The sequence below is a fragment of the Lynx rufus genome, unplaced genomic scaffold (genome assembly GCF_022079265.1).
Source record: "Lynx rufus isolate CCGP_SWC_20201006 ecotype Redwood Valley unplaced genomic scaffold, mLynRuf1.p SCAF_7, whole genome shotgun sequence".
Lineage (NCBI taxonomy): Eukaryota > Metazoa > Chordata > Mammalia > Carnivora > Felidae > Lynx > Lynx rufus.
Window position 1 is genome coordinate 59,482,662 of NW_025814889.1, and position 20,648 is coordinate 59,503,309.

The 20,648-nt window shown below is 40.8% G+C and overlaps 1 protein-coding gene across 1 annotated transcript in view; it reads left to right on the plus strand.

The window, feature by feature from the left end:
- Positions 1 to 18,576, plus strand: part of SSPN (sarcospan) — a 33,277-nt gene extending 14,701 nt beyond the window's left edge. The window contains exons 2-3 of the mRNA XM_047066620.1: positions 11,443 to 11,529; positions 18,188 to 18,576. Of these exons, the coding sequence (XP_046922576.1) occupies positions 11,443 to 11,529; positions 18,188 to 18,553 (453 nt within the window). The 3' untranslated portion in view covers positions 18,554 to 18,576. The remainder of the gene's footprint in view (positions 1 to 11,442; positions 11,530 to 18,187) is intronic.
- Positions 18,577 to 20,648: the final 2,072 nt, after the last annotated feature.

Consider the following 20,648-nt stretch of genomic DNA (forward strand, 5'->3'; position numbering starts at 1 on the left):
GAGAAGTACTATACCAAGGGGGATGGAAAAGTAAAAGGGCATTTTAGGTGAAAGGCACAACTCATGTCCTAAACCTAGTTTTCATCCACAGCCAACTTTATTGCTTCACGATTCTGTTGTTTGTGCTCGTTTAGTTTTTTGAGGATGCAATTGCAAAAATTCCCAGTAGTTACTATCAAATATGAATGTTAACATAGATACACGAATCTGTTAGAATACTAAAATAAGACCCAAACCAAAGGGATTCTACTTGAATGTTTCCATGATAAGTCATACATTAGGATAGTTGTTGGATTTGTCTTCTGTTTTCTCTGTGTTGATACAACACTCAGTTGTGAGATTCACTGGTCTAAAATGAGCTATTTGCAATAATCTTTAGGCAAGGTTTTTGGAACTTGTGAATTGTAGCAATTTCATGCTGGCACATCTCTCAAAGATTTCCCTAGCTTTCCAGCCTTAAATTGGCAGGGACATCAAGGAAAGCACACTATATCCATAGGATTTGGGGGATTCATGCTCCCTTCATCCAGCTGCTGATCACAAATTTCAACTCCTTTTTATCAGTTCCGTCAGGATAGTTTTCTGTTATCTTATAAAGCAACAAATGAGCTACAAGTGAACATCTGCAAAGCACAATGTGTGCTGAGAAATAAGGCAGTCACTTGACAGGCACATTTTCCTTTCTGCTCTTTCTGTGCTGGAACAACAGATGTGGCTAAACTACACAGAAATGCAATTACAAGGCAGCACTGGCTAGGAAAATTAAAGATATATATATGTATGTATATTATATACAAATATATACAATATATGTAAATATACATAATTATGTATATATGTACATATATATATATTTCTTGCAATCGGATAGTTTGAAATCATTATAAAGGAAGCCACCACTTTGAATTATAAAGGATATATCCTACCATGGGAAAGATTTCAGCTGGTATGTAACTGCTCTTTACTATTCCCTACTTCTTCACCAACCAATGAGAGCTTTTATCGCAACAGAGAAGGTGAATCTGTCTCATCACTGATGATTACATGAGCAATGATTGCCTTTAGAATGGCCTCATTACTTCTTAGAAATCTTGTTTCTACAAGTTATTTTCCAAAGAAATCTAGATTGAGCCAAGTTCTCGGTGATGAAAGGCCTGCTTTGTTTTTCAACTCAATCCATTACCACATAAATTATTTCTTTTGATTCAATTTCAGTATCGTTGCACACCATATATGAAAAGTCTATACATATATTTACAGTAATTCAGACATGGACTTGTCAAGTATCAATTCCTCAGTCAAATATAATAATAAAGGGGAGAAAAAGACTGAGTGCATATTACAGATGGGCTAAACTCAGGTGTGATGGAGCAAGTGTCATTTGTCTTTAGACTCTGAAAAGAAATAATTTTCTGTGATAGAACTGGTTATCTAGAATTGCCTTTTCACAGAGAGATTTTGACCTGGATCATGACCTGAGCCGAAATCGAGTCAGACACTTAACTGACTGAGCCACCCAGGCACCCCATCTACCGAGCTTCTCTTAAAACTAATCTCTTAGGTTGTCTTTGCAAAGCAAATATTGCAAATTGTTCCCCCCAACCCCCACAGGAGGATGGGGAAATGCATACATGACAGTGTGTGTTGTAACCCAAACTCTACCCAGGGTAAGCAGAATTTAGTCCTTGAGTTACGAGAGTATTTCTTGACTAATGCTGTCCATTGACTATTTTTACTCTAAGGAAAAAAACAAAAATGAAAAGAGTAAAACAGTGAAACTCTGGGTTTGGAGATTCCTAAGGCGAATGAAAAGGCATTGAATCCCTTCCTGATGTATGATGAGCCAAAGAAAATTCTCCTTAGCAAAAGTTGCTAGACATAAAAAGTTGTTGCTAGCTATAGTTTTGTTTTAAGTGGAAAAGAAGCTACTACTTCACACTTGGTTTAATAAAAACCAAGAAAATTTTTTTTCAAATTTATAATAATGTTCTGGGTTTTAATGCCTGTACATTAATATTTGTAGTGTTTAGAGACAGATGGTTACAGCTTTCTCTCGCATCTTGATGTTTAATACTGCCATAAACTCTTTGGTTGATTTTGAATCTTTATATTTATATCACTTTTGGAATTTCCCATTAGTATCTGTGCACTAAGTTTGGCTAAAACAATTATACTTTATTTTTTATGTTTATTTATTTTTGAGACAGAGACAGAGACAGAGTGCGAGCAGGGGAGGGGCAGAGAGAGAGAGGGAGGCACAGAATCCGAAGCAGGCTCCAGTCTCTGAGCTGTCAGCCCAGAGCCCTATGTGGGGCTTGACCACACAAACCGTGAGATCATGACCTGAGCTGAAGTTGGACGCTTGACCGACTGAGCCACCCAGGTGCCCCCAATTATGCTTTTTCTTTCTTTCTTTTTTTTTTTTTTTAAAGGTGATACTAATCTTGGATCTGCTTTGGACAGAAAATATTTTTAGCTGGACAGTAGTTTTTCAGAAATTAAATGCTTGTCTTTGTAAAACCATAATAGTGTAATCAGAGAAACATATGCAGCTCAGCATGGTTACCAAGATTGGAATTTCCTGGGTAGTAGAGGATAAATAGTTTTGATGCAGAAGGGAAAAGAAGCAGAAAATGAACTTTATAACTCTTAGGTATTTGCAAACTATTTATGTCAGCACTATTGGAAAGATTTTTGAAAAGTGGGCCCTTGCTATGAGAGCTAAAGTAGCCCAAGTCACTAAATGCATAGATTTATTTATTTGACACGTGTATATTGACTGCTACATACATGCTGGGTATTGTGTTACGTCTTTCACCTCTCCTGTCGCACATAATCCTTACAACAGTTTCTGAAGTGGGCATTGTTGATCATCCCACAAATGATGATGGTACGGAAGCTTGAGGAAGCTAACTTGTCCAGGACAAAAAGCTAGAATGTGGTGGAGGTGGGTTTTGAACCCAGGTCTGTCAGATCCAGAGCTAAGATATATTGCCTCTGTCTCTGTCTTTACGCACGTGGACCATTTTGCTGTAAAACTTTATTTTTTTTTTAATTTTTTTTTCAACTTTTTTTAAATTTATTTTTGGGACAGAGAGAGACAGAGCATGAACAGGGGAGGGGCAGAGAGAGAGGGAGACACAGAATCGGAAACAGGCTCCAGGCTCTGAGCCATCAGCCCAGAGCCTGATGCAGGGCTCGAACTCACGGACCGCAAGATCGTGACCTGGCTGAAGTCAGACGCTTAACCGACTGCGCCACCCAGGCGCCCCTGTAAAACTTTATATAGTTACCTCTGTTGCCTCTTTCCTGCAGGCATGTATAGGTTATCTTTTTTGGAGTCTGTTAGGTCTTAGATAACTTAGAGCAGATACATGTTGTTGGAATAACAGACCCAGCAACGTTCTCATGAGAAAAAGCCGTGAGTCAATCGTCTTTTTTTTAAGGGGTCAGTGGGCATTACCAGTTCAGTTTTTGAGAGGGAACATACTGCTTTGAGGACTTATCTGCATTTTGCTAATTACTAAATGTCCTGTTTATGGGAAAAAGAAGCAATGATGTTAAGTCCTATGTTCTCCATGGCTCCTCTATGACTGACATATGATGTATCTACTAAGGCATTTGTTTATGGTCACTGTGATTTTGGTCTCTTCTATTTACTGAAGTATCTCCAGATCCTCAAAGAGTACCTGGCATGTGGTAGGTACAGAACGAATATTTGTTAAATGAACAGAATGAGATTATTTCTAAGATGTGATAGAGGGCTACATTTATATGTGTTATTCATTTCAGCTCAAGTTTCAGAGTAAGTTATACTGGCACAGTTTGAGGTCCTATGAGATGGAGAAAAAACAATACCTACTGCAATTGCAGGCACATCATTCATGATCCTTAAAACAAATTATAAAGTGTTCTTTTCTCTATATTATCCATGAAGAGGCTGAGTCTTAAAGACTGTGTCACCTTCTCCTGGCTTGGACAGTCATTTGCAATCTCAAAGACTTCTCCCCACTATGCCTCCGGAGTGGTACTTCACACCATTCAGCATGGAAGAGGAGCAGATAATGGAATGTTCTCTAAATATCTGCAGCTCTCACTTTGTTTACAGTGCTGTCCAGATTCCTCCAGAGAGGTGGCCAGGCTGGGCGATGGTTAAGAGCCAGGCTCTGTACTCTGGTGCAGCCAACAGCTCTATCTTTGCTCTGTGACCTTGAGCATAAAACCTTTTTGAGCGTTAGTTCCCTCATCTAGGAAATGGGGCTGATGATAGTGACTGCTTCATAGGATTTTCATGAAGACCAAATGGGATCATTTACGTAGAGTGCTTAATTTAATGCCTGGCACGTAAAAGTGCTCAAAATTAGCATTAAAATGTCTAACCATTTAGGCTTGGTAATTAGCTTTTCTTATGTAAATATAAAGATTATGGAATATATTCACCGGTATCCACTAATACAGAGTAGACTGTGTGGCAGTTGTAACCAACACAGTGTATGTGTTATCAGTTTTAAACGTGGTTAATTGGTAATTCATTTGTGAGCCCTTAAATACGCTCTAAATTTGATCTGCTCTAATAAACATATGAGTGACTTGCAATAATAATTATTATAATAATTACTGCCAGTGTTTCTCCCGTTATTTCTTAAGCATTATTGTAGGCGCCTTATTTACATTATCACTAATCTTTGAATTAACCATCAAAAGAAGGCATTGTTGTCTCTATTTCATAGATAAGGAAACTGAGGCTATGAAGAATGAGCTTTGTTCAAGATCATATAGCTACAAAAATAATAGAGTCAAGCATCAACTCTAGCCCACATTTTCCCACTGTGCAGCATTTAATTACACGTACAGTTTCCTAGTTGATTGTAACAGAACTAAAAAGCAGTTACCACTTGTTGAATGAACTGTTAATTAATGTTTCATGCTTTCAAGAGTTTTTTTCACCTTTCTTACCTCATCTGTTTAAGAGGAGTATTTTTGAGTCCGTTTACCCCAAAATGTAATTTAAAATAATAACTAATTATAATAATAAATGTGGGGAGGGAATAACCTCACAGTTCCACCATATTTAAGTCCTATTTAGCACCAAAAACTTTATTGTCTTTAAAAACTAATACACAGGAGGGAAAAAAACCACACAGTTGATTCAATGTCCCTTACATCTAGAAAGGATGGGGGGTTTCGATGAGTGAACAGTAAGGAGGGATTTGTATGAGCTACTATTGACTGTTCATTTTCCCGCCTGGCCAAAACTGATCAAACGACATTACCCATGGCAATTAATTTTCCTATGCCTCACTTCTTCAACAAAGTAGGGATTAAACTGTAAATTTCTAAAGGGCAAAGACCGTATCTTATTCTTCTTTATACTCCCAGTATCTACCTCAATAAAGGTTGTTGAGCTAACCTCAGTGGGGATTAATACCTAGATTAGGACAACCATTAATAGAAAGATCTGAAAGATTACATTGTACCAGTTCTTACTCCATTTCCACTCAGGAAATGAGTATTAGGATTGCTCTCTGGATCTCTCCCTCCCTTGCATCTTTTTATGTGATTCTGCAGGCTGGTTTCAGGGATTCCAAATAACTAGGAAAGAATAATGTGCCAAACTTTGCCCTTTAGTTACAGATGAATCCCACTTGGGAAGCAGATGCTTCTGTAAGAGAAAGGGCTGAGAAAAGGCAGAAAATGTGGTAGAGATGCAGGAGTGTGCTACAGCATTCCTGGTGGGCTTGTGACAGCTGACTGCGCACATCTCTTCCCAACTCTGTGTTCAGTGACTTCATGTTGATAGCAATGAAGGGTTTTCCCTTCAATTTTAAGGATTCCTACGATAGAAAAGGCTAAACTTCCTTATGAGAAAATTATTGTTATTATATCTCATTATTACTTATAATAAACAGCTCTTCTATAGGAAACCCCACTTGTCAGTGTATCACTCTAGACCTCAAACTTTCAGATAAACCCCAGACCAGGTGTTAGCATTTAGAAGACTATGTTTTTAGCTTAAACTACCTGTTCTGAAAGTGTGGCTTCAGGACTAGCAGCAAAAGCAACACCAGCATTACCCAGGAATTTGTTAAAAATGCAAATTCTTGGTCTTCACTGCAGACCAATTGGATAAGAAATTCTGGGGACTGGGCCAGTTTTTACCAAGTCCTCTAAGTAATTCTGAACCACCGGCTTCGACTTTGTCTTACCATAAGGCCGTGGCAATGACAATCCAGTAAAAATGCTTAAGTTATGCTAAAATATTCTCTCCCATCCTTCTAAAATCTTGATCCAATAAACATCTCTTAATAGATGCTCATGAAATGTTCTTTTATATATTATTTAAATCTCGGACACACCATGTGTTAATAAACAATCCTCCTGGGTGAGACTGCATTCAGTTGACAGATTGCAATATGTTTATCATTTGTTGAAAGTGATTTCTAATATTTGACCTTAAATCCTATTAAATAGATGAAAATCCACAGAAATTCTCTTAAGAAATATCCAGAGAAATATTTACAGTTCTGCTACATCTCTTGTTGATCAATTGTCTGTGCAAACATGAGAAGAGAGTTCATCTTGTTACTATATTGACAGAATATAAAGGTGAAAGTTGATTAACTTACAGGAATAGAGTCACATTTCAGGTCCACAAATGAGAGGGTGGGGGTGGAAGGAGGAGAGAAACCTTGAAAGGCATTTGACAGGGGAAGGTTGTATTCCCCAGATAGCCCTGTCAAGCAGCTCTGTCGACAACAAAAAGAAGAAAACAAATAAATTGGAGGCTGTGTGAATGTCACAAGACCAGAATATAAACACGTATGACATGGGGAGAAGTAAATACCAATAATTCACGTTCTCACAAAATGTTTTCGAGTGGGATCTTCTAGCTATGCCAGAATGAAAAGAAAAAAAAAATGATGTCTAGGTAAATCTCCAAGACACTGGTCCGGCACTCACCTTTTATTCATAACGCCAACCCTTAAAAAGCACCACTGCAGGTACAATAGGGCCAAATAACAAAAACAGAAACAGTGTGTGACAGGACTCAGGACTCATCCATCTAGAAATGGATCTAACATTCAGAGAACATTTCATCTCTGTTTAACTTTCTAACCCACAAGAGAGAATGCAGCCTTCACTCTAAGCAGACAAAGAATATCTTTAGACAGAAGGTGGAATTTAGCACTTCGGTTTTGTCTTTACACTAAAGAGAAAACAAATTGTAGACACGTGCATCCAAAAATTGATTTAAGATGATAGTAGTTGTCTTTTGTTCCCATTGAAAAAAAACTCATTCCAAGCTTTTCTTATTAGCATAATTCTCCATCTGTACATGAACTGACTGGACAAGTTCTTAAAGCCTCGCTGCCCTCTCTACACTACTTTCCCCGATGCTACCCCACTCTTCTTTGGCTTTGTGCTCAGTGACACCACCTGTCCACCCCAGGCCTGGGTGTCTGGTCCAATGAGTGCCTTATTGAAAACCTTACATAACTGCTTTTTTCCTGTTCCATGAGGCTCACCTCACCAAATCTAATGGAAGCTCTGGCCCAGAATCCAGGAATGTTGTTCCAGATAGACCTGGCGGGTCTCTCATTAACATGAGCTCCTCCTCCCTGCCTGGGAAGTCAGAACACCCTGTCTTCCTGGAGCGTCCATGTCCTGCCAGCTCAGGAAACAAGACCCTTAGTCTGGTGTGAGAAATCTGATTACCTCCCCATGGCCACAAAGCTTTCAGTTTTAAGTTTCGATAAATGCTACTCTTCTAAAAGGTGCTGAACACCAATAAACCCTCTGATACAGAAGTATTGTTCTAACGTGCAGATCTGTAAGAAAAAGAAGTCCCCCCTCCTGGAACCCACTGAGCCCTAGCACAAGGCTAAGAAATTAAAATGTGTTGAGTTTATCCAGGTTCCATAGCAAATGTGCTATACAAAGATCTCAAAGTGAAATCCAAAAATCCAAGAGGGTAATCAGTTTCATAATATTTAGACATGTTATGAAATAAAACCAAGATTATAAGAAGTATATTTAAGATGCTTTCTGTTCAAAAGAGTCAAAAATTCTGCATAATTGGGTAACTTGGCTCTTTTCTGTTTTCACTAGACTCTTTCTGGATGGTCTAGCATTTCTAATGGCTTCAATTACTTCACATATGCTGATGACTAACAAGTGTTTATCTGCAGCTCAGACCTCCTTCCTGAGCTCTAGGCCCCTGCAGTGAGCTTTGAACCCATGTGGGCATCTTCGTTTTCCACTCCCATTCTGCTCTTCCTCTTGTATCTTGTGTCTCCTTAAATATCAACACCATCCACCTGGCAGCTCAAGTCAGGTGGCTGAGCACCTTCCTGACCCCTCCGACCCCAGCAGCCTTCACATCTGGTCTTTATTTAGGGCCCAAGGATTCTGCCTCCCTCGTGTCACTCAAACACACCCACTCTCTCTCCCCACTGCTAGCTGAGCTCAGGCACTCATCATTTCTCCATAGATGCACAATGGCCTCCTAGCTGGTCTTCCCTTCCCAGCGCATTCTTCACAGCCTGAAGGACCATTCTCAAGGGCAAAGTAGATCATACCATCCCTCCGCTTCAAACGCCCTAGATGGAAACAAAAGTCCTTTGTGACCTACCTCCTGGCCATCTCTGTAAGCACTTCTTGTGCCTTCTCTTATCCTCTGCCCTGGAGCTATGGGAGTCCTCGATGTTTACTCTGCACTTCTGCATGCCTTTGCACCTACTGGTACTTTCTTGACCCTTCCTCACATCCATCTCCTAACTAGTTTCTGCTTATCCTTCCAAATCCATCTCCCTTCAGGAAGTTTCCCCCGGTTGCCTTTGGGTTAATCACCCCTCCTGTGTATTATGGAAGATGAGGTCCTAGTACTTAGATGGTATTCTAACTTCACTGTGCTCTCTTTCCCCACTGGACTGAGAGAGAGAGAGCTCCTTGAAGGCTGGGACTCTATCTTTTCACCTCTCAGTTCCCAGAGCTGTGCAAAGGGTCTGGCTAGTGTATGTCCTCCAAAGAGTTCTGTCAGTTGACCATGAGAAATGCCCTAGAATGAGGTCATACGTTCCTGGGCACCTTCTTGCTGGAAACTGGCCTAATGAAAGCTACAAAGGAGTAGATACTACTAACGTGGGAAAATTTGTTCAAGCAAGGCACAGAAGCAGATTTTTAAGATGCGGGTCCAGTTAGGCCTGATTGTTGGAATGTGTCTCTCATAAAGACAAAGAGAGGAGTCTTGGCAAGTGCCAGCTTCACAAGAGCCTCTAGGGACAAAGATAGCCACGTGGGAGAGAGCCCAACCCTGTGCATGCACCTGCAAACAAACACTAACAAGGGCGTATAGGCACGTGCTTCAGGATTTAACAATCCTCACAGAAGCGAGTTGAGGAGCCTCCATCTGGTTTGTTGCCAATGAACAAAAAAGGAGGTCTTTCTTCCATTGTTTCAGTTGTGTAAATTCTTAATGTGACAATACATAGTAAGTCCCTACAGGTCTTATCAAACTCCTACCTAACTTTTAAAAATGAACTTTGAGAAAGAAGTTCATCCCTGACTTGGAAATGTCAGTCATGTTGTGGTCTACACAAATAACTTCAGTATCATTACTCTGCATCTGCCGGTCCTCTGCTGAAAAGTTGCCTCCCTGGGTCCTACCTGCTTTGTTTTCTACCCAGATCTCTCCAGCCTGTGCCATGCTCCTGTATTTTAATGCTATATCCCCGTGCTGGGAATGTTACTATTAATTTATCAGCCAGTCCAAATGATGGAAGAGCCAGCACTAAAGGAAGGTCTGGCTTTTGGCATCACGGCCCAGTAGAAACCTGAACAGCGCTCAATCTGAGAACCCACGGGGGCACAAGCAAGTTACTGATTATGTAAACAAGGAGAGACTAGGATAGAAGCATTACCCTAAAATGCTATGTTGATGTTGTAAGTAAACAGTTCTGCTACCCTGTGGTGTAAAGCTAGCCCTAGGGGTAGAAATTATTACCAAACCAGTCATTTAATGGCTTATTAGGTGACACTCAGCTACCCTTCAAACATCCGTCTCTAGGAAAACCGTGCTTAGCAGAAGATGCGATTCTGTTGCTTAGGGTTTCTATCCTAAAGTACAACTTAGCAACATTTTAATGTTTCCAAAATTAAGTGTGAACAGATACACTTTGATTAGAAACTCTAAATCACATTTGCAAAACTTCAGGGCACTAAAAAAGAAAATCTGGTTTGACAAAGCAGTCGAGTATCTTTTGTCTCAAAGTTGTCATTCCTCTTCCCAGCGTCCTCTCAGCCAGACACGTCCCTTTCTTTCCTTCATGGACACTCAGACACGTGGGGATCACTTACTGTTTCTCCCTTGCCAGTGTCCTCCTATCAGCATGCAATAGCCAAGACATACAGATTCTGCTAGGACCACACCTTTCCTCTCTGCCTCTTTCCCTGACTTTGTGTCATCTCAGCTCCGGCCCACCTGATATATTAATTCTGCTTAGATTAGTAAAATAATAATCCTGATGTGGGTTGGATGCCAACCCACCCAACACCACTGCTCATTTTCCTGAAACGTGATGCCTTGAATCATGTCATTTGTCTGATTAAAAATTTTCACGGGAGTCCCACTGCTTATGAAATCAATCCTGTATCCCTAGATTTTTAACTTACCTTTCTGCTCTATGTCTTGTTATTTCGACTGCGGGTGTATGTTTACTACTCTCCCCCCACAATTGTGCCATCCTACCTCTGTGCTATTGCTTGTGCTATTTCACCCAAACCACCTGGTTTGAGTGCTGGTTTCATTATTTACTAGCTTTGTGCTTCTGTTTCCTCATTTATAACATGAGGATCATAACAGCACCTGCTTCATGGGGTTTTGTGATGATTGCAGAGGAAATCCATACAAAGCCCTTAGAAGATGGCCAGCACAAAGTAAGTAGTCAGTAAATGTTAGCGATCATCATTATTATTATCATCATCCTTTTCAAGGACCATTTCAAATCCACCTCTTTAGTGAAGTCTTTTTAAATTGCCCAACTCAATGTTGTTTTTTTTCCTCTTTTTGTACTTCTCTGAATAGCATTTGACATGTAATGCCCTGCCTTAGAATAGCATGTCCACTTATCTTGGCCTAGACTGGACCGTACACTTATTGAGGCTGAGGAGGTTTTATTCATCATTGTACACGCGAAAGGACCTTGCATAGCACCTGGCACATCAAAAGGACTTAATAAATACTGGCTAAATTGAAACAAATTGATTTTACTATTTTAAAAAACTCTGTTCCTCGAGCCGAGAGAAAAATAACACATAAAGATAAGTAAATGAAATGAGCACCTGGATAACAAGGATGTTATTGGTGAAAGACACTGAGATTGATGTCATTAGAATGCACGACTTGCCCTGATAACATCCTTCCGTCCATGTTCTCCATTGCAGGTCTGCCTAGTGGCGTATCTTGGTTTGTTTATGCTTTGTGTCTCATATCAAGTTGACGAACGGACATGTATCCAGTTTGTTATGAAAGTAAGTTGTTATTTTTTTCTCTTTTATCGTCACATGGGGAAAAAACACAAGTACAAAATAAAAGAATGATTTTTAAAGGGTTGCATATCAGATTATACTAGAAGTTGCATTTTTAGGCAGGCCAAAAAAATGTTTTAGGAGGGCATTCATCCGGACCCCAAAGATAATGCTGGTCTTTTTTTTAAAGTCTTAATTTCCATGCACTAAGTTGGCATAGATCACATAAAGTCTGTCCTTCAATGCCCTTACAAAGAATTTTGAAAATTCATCAGTTCAGCAAAACACTTGGCCAGGGAAAAGGTGTCTCTATTACTGTCCACTTCCATATCTTGGGGTTTTTTAGAATATTTTAATAGGGAAGCAGTCTAAGTGTATTTCCTCTTGTAGGTGGGATCACTGAGACAAAAAAAGTACATTGGGTGCATCCAAATGATCTGTGCCAAGAGCCTGAGGGTATTGGGTGGGGGGGGAGGTAGGTGGATAGGATATGCATGGTTTAACGTGTGTGTGTGTGTGTGTGTGTGTGTGTGTGTCTTTCACCTGCATGTGATTTTTTTCTCCATTAAAGAGTCCATTCGGTCGGAGCCCATTCAAGTACACAGCATTTTCACTGCACAGTAGAATCTAGTCCAAAGGGAAACATAGACACACCCTTTTAGAGTTCAGGGAGATAAAAACCCAACCCAGCAATCAGAGCTAGGAGAAATCAAATTCCTACATTTTCTTTCAACCACTTGTAGCAGACAACAAAATGTTTTCTGTAATATTCGTTTGTTGGGTTTTTTTTTTTTTTTGGTCCACTCACACTGTTTACTTTTTCTTCATAACCAAGCACATAACAATTAGATACTTCTTTGTTCACAAGAAAGCATAATGCATAAGAGTAAGTCAATTCTATTATTTAGAAATTACAAACAGGCAGAAAAGATGTTTTTTATTCTAGTATGGTTGAAGTGGTTGACATAAAAAAGCAAAGTGCTTATATTATATGTATATATATTTAAATCATGTGTAAAAGGGTAATAATGGAATAAAAGTGCTCACATTATATTAACTAGTCAAAAAAAAGCTGGCTACACAAAATCTATGGTGTGATCCTACAGAAATTAAAAAAAAAATAGCTCTCAGTGCATAGGAAAAATGGTTATCTGTGAGTAGTGGGAGGATAGCTGCATTTTGTAGTTTCTTCTTTAATTCTGAAATGTTCTCCAATAGTTAGACATAACTTTTCTAATTAAAAACATAATGGGGGTATCTGGGTGGCTCAGTCAGTTAAGTGCCCAACTTCCTCTCAGGTCATGACCTCACAGTTGGTGAGTTCAAGCCCCACATCAGGCTCTGTGCTGATAGTGCAGAGCCTGCTTGGAATTCTCTCTCTCTCTTTTTCTGCCCCTCCCCTGCTCTCTCTCTCTCTCAAAAAATAAATAAGTAAACTAAAAAAAATAATGGATTCTTTAAAAAAAAAACCGACAGAATTTGGTGGATATACCTACATTTGGAAATTTTAATTTTTCTGTCTGAGGGTGTTCCTTAAAGAAGGCCAGAGAGAGCAGACATCAGTCCATGTTTACTGTTTTTGTAGAGGTCTCACTAAACACAATAAGGCTTAGTGATGAATTAAAAAACAAAAAACAAAAAACCCTGGAAGCCTAATAAGAAATGGCCTGTTAAATTACAGGGACCTCTTTCACTAGGTAAAAAGTGCTCTATACTAGGTTCATCAGCTTATGTGAAATGCCCTCGTTTCCCCTCCAGATGACCCAGCAGAGGCCCCCAAAGCCACCTCAACATCTGCACTTGAAATAAGGAGCAAGGGCAAAAATAAAATAAAAAAGTCACTGCCAATGTCAGCCAGGTTGAGAATTCCCCACTAGGAAGATCTCATTAGCCACCTTTTTTTTTTTTTTTCCACCTGTGACAGACATTGACAAATACGGAGGCACTTTTCTCTTCTCCTGAATGTGACCTTTAGTGATGCTTGCTGCCAGCTCTCTAAGGTGCCCGCTACATTATCTTCAGGTCTAAAATGAGCTTCAGTCAATCTCCAGGTTTTCCAAAGGCACAACAGGTTACAGCAGACTTTCCTTGTGTTTCCACACCATTGGATGGGGGGTGGGGGGGAGGAACGAAATGGATCTTCATGATGTGTTTCTCACTTAGCCTTACCGCATTTTAGTGCCTGCGTATGGATACCCTGGCCTAAGCTTTGTTGAAGATTTTTTCTCTCCTGTTGGAAGACCCAGATGGCCAGGGCAACCAGTCAGGGGGTGCTAACTGCGTCTCTCTGCAGCCTGAGCACGCGCGCGCCTGCGCGCGCGCGCGCGCACACACACACACACACACACACCCTCCCTTTTTCTTGGAGACAATAGCCACGGGACTTGTCTTTTCATCTGAAGCTAGCGCAGTCCGCTCTCTGGCAGGCCCGCGACACCACCGGCGCATTCTTTCTTTCTCCCGGGGCTCTGCCCGCGGCCTTGGCGGGCCATTCGGCCTCCGATTGGGCCGCCTGCCTTTCCCCGTGGCCCTGTTTTCTCGGGGCTCACCTTGGTTATTTGCAGAAACGTGTCCGGTTCATGTGCTTGCAAACACTCCCGGGCACATTCCCCAGGAGGGCATTTAAGGCGCACTCGCCTTGTGCCCACAGCCAGGAGGCCCCTGGGCTACTGCTGCCGCCCCCTCCTGCGCGGCGAGCGGCAGCCGGGCCTCACCACCCCTGCCACCCGGGAAGGTAATTAAATCGAAGCCGAACCGCCCTCCTTCCAAAGTCACCGAGCGTTGAAGCCGCAGCCGGGTACCAATTAGAGGCAGCGAGCGAGCGGAGCCGCGCCTGGGCGCCGCTGTTACATAAGCTCCGGGGGCCTCGGCGCCCCCGCCCGCTGCCGAGCGCCAGACACACGGGCTGACACCGGCAAGACAAATGCGTCCCGAGCCAGGCTTTTATCAAGATATATTTGCTCGCATTCCCAAGGTCATCGTAAACACTTTCATTGATAGTTTATTCGTGCCGCGTAGGTAAAACAAGCCACTTGATTTTAAATTACAGATTCTAACCCAGAAGCTTGTTGCTGTCAGATGGATTAAAAGCCCGTGAAGGGGGGGAGGGGGAGCGGTTGGGGAAATGCTACAGCGTTGCAGATGTAGCCCGCAGGCCTGGGGGATCAAGTATACATTTATGCCTTAGCATGGATAAGAAATTTGATTCTGTGGTTCACTCCTGTTTACTTGGCCTGATGCTTTCACAGAGTGGGAGATGCAGGATCACAATGTGTGAGCTATGCACCAGTGAAAGTATTCATATTCAGGGAGCTAAGGGGCAAGGCTTTTGTTTGGGCTCCCAGCATATTTAAGTTGCTCACTTAAAATTGAGCAATCCCTGTATCTGTGTAAATGTTTACATCTTTTCTACAAGCCAAGCCTGCATTGTTACTCCCACATGACAGAGAATAAGACAAAGCCCGTAAAGTTGATATCCTAAGAGTCTTGAGAACTGGCAGCTCTTTCCATCTCTAGTAATTTGTTTATTGATTTCACAAATACTTAAACAGTGCTGCTATGAACTAGAGTCAGTTCTAAGCCCTTTACAGATATCAACTCTTTTGATCCTTATAATAAGCCTATGACCATAGGGCTATTATGATCATCATTCCAAGTTTAAAGGTGAAGTAACATAGGTGTGCAGGGGAATGATTAATTTGCTCCAGGCCCACAGCTAAGAAGGGGAGAATCAGTCTTGAAAGCGGGCAGTCTGGCTCCCCTATTTATGCTCATAACCATCACTCGGCGTGTACACTTGTTAAATGTCTTGAGCAAATCTTCCAATATCTAAGCCAAAAGGAGATCTTTTAAAAATAGGCAAAATTTTGGGGTACCTGGGTGGCTCAGTTGATTGGCTTTGATTAAGCCCTTTGACTTTGGCTCAGGTCATGGTCTCGTAGTTCGTGGGTTCAAGCCTCACTTCCAGCTCTGTGCTGACAGCTCAGAGCCTGGAGCCTGCTTAGGATTGTGTCTCCCTCTCTCTCTGCGTCTTCTCTGCTTGTGCTCTTTCTTTCTCTCTCAAAAACAGAATAAACATTTAAAAAAAAACAGGCAAAATTCTCATCTCAGCAAATGGGTTTTCATGATTGTGTGAGAGAATAATATTTTTGCAGCCATTCGAATTATTTACAGACTGAAGGAGGGATTATTGTCATTGCCTCAAGATAGTGTCCCAATGAATGTTATAGAAATCTGCTAAGGATGTGTGTGTGTGTTGGAGGTGGGAGGGTTATTACAAGACTTCCTCAGTTCCAGCCATTGATGGCAATAAAATGTGCAGAGAAAACTCCAGTTGGGGCCATTCTGCTAAGCAGATGACTCTCAGGTGGGAAATTACCCCTTTAATTTGGGCCTTCCCTCCTGGTAAAGTCACCAATGTACCCATGTTCCCAAAGCAAATAGCTCCCAGGTCCATGCTGCCTGCACTGGAAACACAGTTACAGTGGGTACACATGTACACCACCACCAGCACGATTTAATTTGGCTCTTGGTATCAGGAGTTTGAGGTCAATCATCAGGCCTGAATATTTCATAACAACCCAGAATATTTCAAATATTCGGCTCCAATGTTCCCACAAAAATAAAAACTCCTACATTTTAGCCTAAGCACTATAGTTTTTGCAAGAAATATGGCCACAAAAATTTAGGTGATGTGTTCAATTTCACAAATTAAATATTTCCTTTTTAAATGTTTTAATGGTGCCCCTTGTATTTATCTGCTTCCCTTCCTCCAAGGGAGGACTAAACACATTGAATAGAAGTTATCCTTGTTGGAGCGCTTGGGTGGGTGGCTCAGTCGGTTAAACGTCTGACTTTGACTCAGGTCATGATCCCTCAGTTCATGGGTTCGAGCCCCACTACATCAGGCTCTGTGCTGAGAGCTCAGAGCCTGGAGCCTGCTTTGGATTCTGTGTCTCCTTCTCTCTGCCCCTCACCCCCCTCATGCGCTCTCTCTCTCTCTTTCTCTCTCAAGAATAAATAAACATTAAAAAAAAAACCCTGAAAATTACAATAAAAAAAGTTATCCTTGTTATGTCCCTGAGATATAAGATGTTTCAATAAACTGTTTCATGGATGAAAAAACTTGAGTTCCATCTGGCAATTCTTCAAGAGATTTGAAAAAGATTAGTGTGTGTGTTTATGATATCTTTGATGAGGACATGCAAAGAATCCATGCACTCCTTGGCTTTGCAGCCATGTTAAGACAAAGTGGCTTTAACCAGTTCCACTCTCTTCCTGTGCCCTTAGTCAAGCTTTCAAGAAAACTAGACACATGGATAGGGCACCAGCACACACACACACACACACACACACACACACCACATTCAAGAAGAAAAAAATACATTTTTAAGTATTCTATATTTAAGACTTGAAAACACTTGAAATTGTCACCATGTGGAGAATAACTCATTTGGAGGACTTTTGTACACATATTTTATAATCTTGGCTATATGTTTTTATTTTAAACTACATATCATTGGAAGTAGAGAGAGTGCATAATCTTTTCAGAGCTGCTTTAATCTAGCCCTGGACATGAGTAGAACTAATCTTACTTTGGGGAGTTCACATTCATGAGAACTGCCCTACAAACAACATTGGACTATGGTAATGTACATCTCACATTAGAAACTTAGTTCAGTACACTAGTCCCGACAGTTGGGGACTCTGTTCCTCATCTAGAGCCTCAGTAGGTGGGACCAGAAACATTTCCAGTAGGTGAGTACAATCCCAAGAACATTTCTTGTCATATAACATGGTTTATATTGTGACTGTGTCAACAAGCACTCACAATTTTTGATCAACATATTTCAGGTGTAGGCTAAATGTCTTGTTCGGGGATTCCATGGTTCTTTAGCAGCAGAGTTGGAACTTGAACCAGACTTTCCCATCACAAGGCTATCACACAGGCCAATGTGTTCAGAGCCTCGGCAGCTGAGGAGCCATTTAGAGTTAATTTTTGTACTCAGGAACTAGATGGTTAGAGGTGGACTTGGGTTGACACTTGTAGGTGAGGAAGCTGACATCAAGTCGTCTACCTTCTGGAACCATAATTTTTTTTTCTAGCAACCTCTTACTGGGGCTCCTGGCATTTCTGGACACAGGTTGGCAACCACTATATTGAGCACGGTCATTTTGATTAACCTGTGTTGCTAGTTGATCGATCACTGCCAATTTTGGCCAATATAGCGTTTTCATTGCCTTCTAGCCTTTCATTTACCTTCTGGCCTTTCTGCAATCTTCATATGAGCAGCTTTTGAGGTCAAAACAATCATGGCATGTCTTTCAGGGACGGCTCTCATGTTTGGGATTCATCTAAAGTTTGCTACATCCATATACAAGTATCCACCATCAAGCTAATATTGTTGGCTTGGTGTATGCAAAGCACTCCGCATCCAAAATAAAAATAAAAATACGATCAGGGCTTACGGATTGCTTCACTATCAAATCGACATGGAACCATTCCTATGTCACGAGTACTCCATTACTGAAAAGACAACAGCCCCATCCTTCAGGGAGCTTCCTGCCAGAGAAGAAAAAGACCAGCTTTTATTAATGAGTCTTGTCAATAGTCACCCACTGTGCTTTGTAACTGGCAAGGTTTTCTTCTGCTTTCTTGCAGCTCTTGTACTTTCTGCTGAGTGCCCTGGGCTTGATGGTCTGCGTGCTGGCCGTGGCCTTCGCTGCCCACCACTATTCGCAGCTCACACAGTTTACCTGTGGAACAGCACTCGACGCCTGTCAGTGCAAACTGCCCTCCTTGGAGCCGCTCAGCAGGACCTTTGTGTACAGGGATGTGACTGACTGTACCAGCATCACCGGCACGTTCAAACTGTTCTTACTCATCCAAATGATTCTTAACTTGGTCTGCGGCCTTGTGTGCTTGGTGGCCTGTTTTGTCATGTGGAAACACAGGTACCAGGTCTTTTACGTGGGTGTCCGAATGTGCTCCCTGACAGCTTCCGAAGGCCAGCAGCAAAAGGTCTAACATACTCGCTCAAAGGTGGGAGAGAAAACAGCACACTGACTAGCTGGGGTCAAAAAAGGAAAACGAAAAAGAGAAAGAAGAGGAAGAAAGGAAGAAAAAAAAAACTTTTGACAATAACTAATATTCACTGTTGTAAATGAATATTTTTCTATTTTTCAGGAAATAAGAGCATTTCTTCAGGTTTCTAGAGTATTTTTAAAAATTCTTACAGGGAAAATAAGATCCAACTTGACTTTAAGACATTAAAAGAACACTGAACGGGGAAGGAATGGCATACATTTATTTTTGCAGGTTGGAGTTTATTTCTTAGTACAGATTACCCCCACCCCCGCTTTCTGAACATAGAGCATTCCCATGAAAACTTCCGTGAACCGAGATGGCGTAAAGCGAAGGCACTGTTTTGTAGAAGCAGAAATCTTCAGATTTCTTTTGGTTGGCGAAAATGGGTGCTAATGTAGATATTTCCTAAAGCAAAACGGCGTAGAGCAAACTTTCGGATAGCGGGGAAAACCTGTACTCATTTTATTCATTATTTATATAATCCTCTTTCCTGTTCAGTTTATAGTGTGCATTGGCATTTCAGGACCACTTGCTAAATTTTGCAGTCGTTTCCAGAACTTCCCACCTCCCCCCATTCCTTTCACTATGCCTTGGAGAAAGGGGGGAGAGCTGAGCAACTAGGTTGACTCTCTGGATTTTCCCTGGTAGAGATGTCTTCAAGACATGAAACAGCTTCAAGGGTCAGAGTAGAAAAGGAAGAGACTTTGCAAAGGCTAAATAATTATCAGCACCTGGGCTGGGGTGGAGGCCTTTTCTCTTCAGCTCCCTTAGTTTGGCTCTGTAAGTAGATCACTTACTAAATACTTTGGATGATTGTCTGCTTCTCAATAATTGAAAGTTGGTGGTAGTTGTATTCTTAATGATGTAGAAGGCTTAAAAATAATTACATTATGCTTCTATTCTACCATCTAAAACAAATCATTAAAACTAATTTCTACCTAATTGTTAATTATAATTATGCTCAGAAGCCTACTTAATGAGCCCTGTCTGTACTTATGTAGCACCATCGGCATTAGGAGAAATTACTCTCACAAGAGAGGAGGCTTAAAGATTCTTTCTTCTGAAAGCCAAGCTTTACAAAGGAGAAGAAAAAAATTTTTTTATTAATAGCTCAGGTTAAAAATACTCATTTAAACAAAAACAAGAGCATTTGTAATGGGAAATGTTTATACAAATAGCACATTTGTGATATGTTATAAAGTATCTCTCTTGGCAGCTAAGTACTTTTGAGGAAGACTGGGTAATGCCGAAGTGTTCCATTCACAAAAGTGCATCTGATATGCAATCCTATTATTGATATTTATATCCAGTCAACCTAGAGACTTAAACTAATGTCTTGATGTCCTTATTTGAGCATATGCCCATTGACTTGGAAGGTAATTTTTATTTTGTTTTGTTTTTAAGTTACTGTGACTTAAAAAAGCACAGGCACGCTGGGGTGGGAGTCTTTCCTCTCTTACTTGGTTCTGAACAATACCAATATTTTAAGGAAGGAGCTCAGAATGCAAATGCATGCAGCCTTAATGTTATCAAGATCTTTCTCTCTTAGCATGCTCTATTGAAATCAGAAATTCAAGATAATAATTGAGATGAATTTGCCTCTCCACATTGCCTATTGATATACTCTGCTAGTCGTGAAATTCTACCCTAAAAGAAAATCATTTTCTTGTTTGCCTTAGAAAATAGTTGAACAATTCCATTGGTTGTGACGACAGTGTCAATTTCTACACAATATAAATATCCAAATAAAAGGGAAAACATTAAGTCAGTTAGTTGGAGAATTGTAAAAAGCTTTTATGTCCTCCAGATAAAACACCTGATTAACAGATGTTAAAACCTTTTTTTTTAATGTATTGACTTGCTTAAAAAATGGCCTTCCTACACACCAGCTCAGGCCAAGAACTCACACTTAGTGGATAAGACTCTGGAGCAGAGGTTGGATTACATGCAAAAACTATATCGAGAGAACACCAAGCATCCGGATGATGACCTAAAAAAAAAACAAACAATAACTGAATCCATTCTGATTTGGACA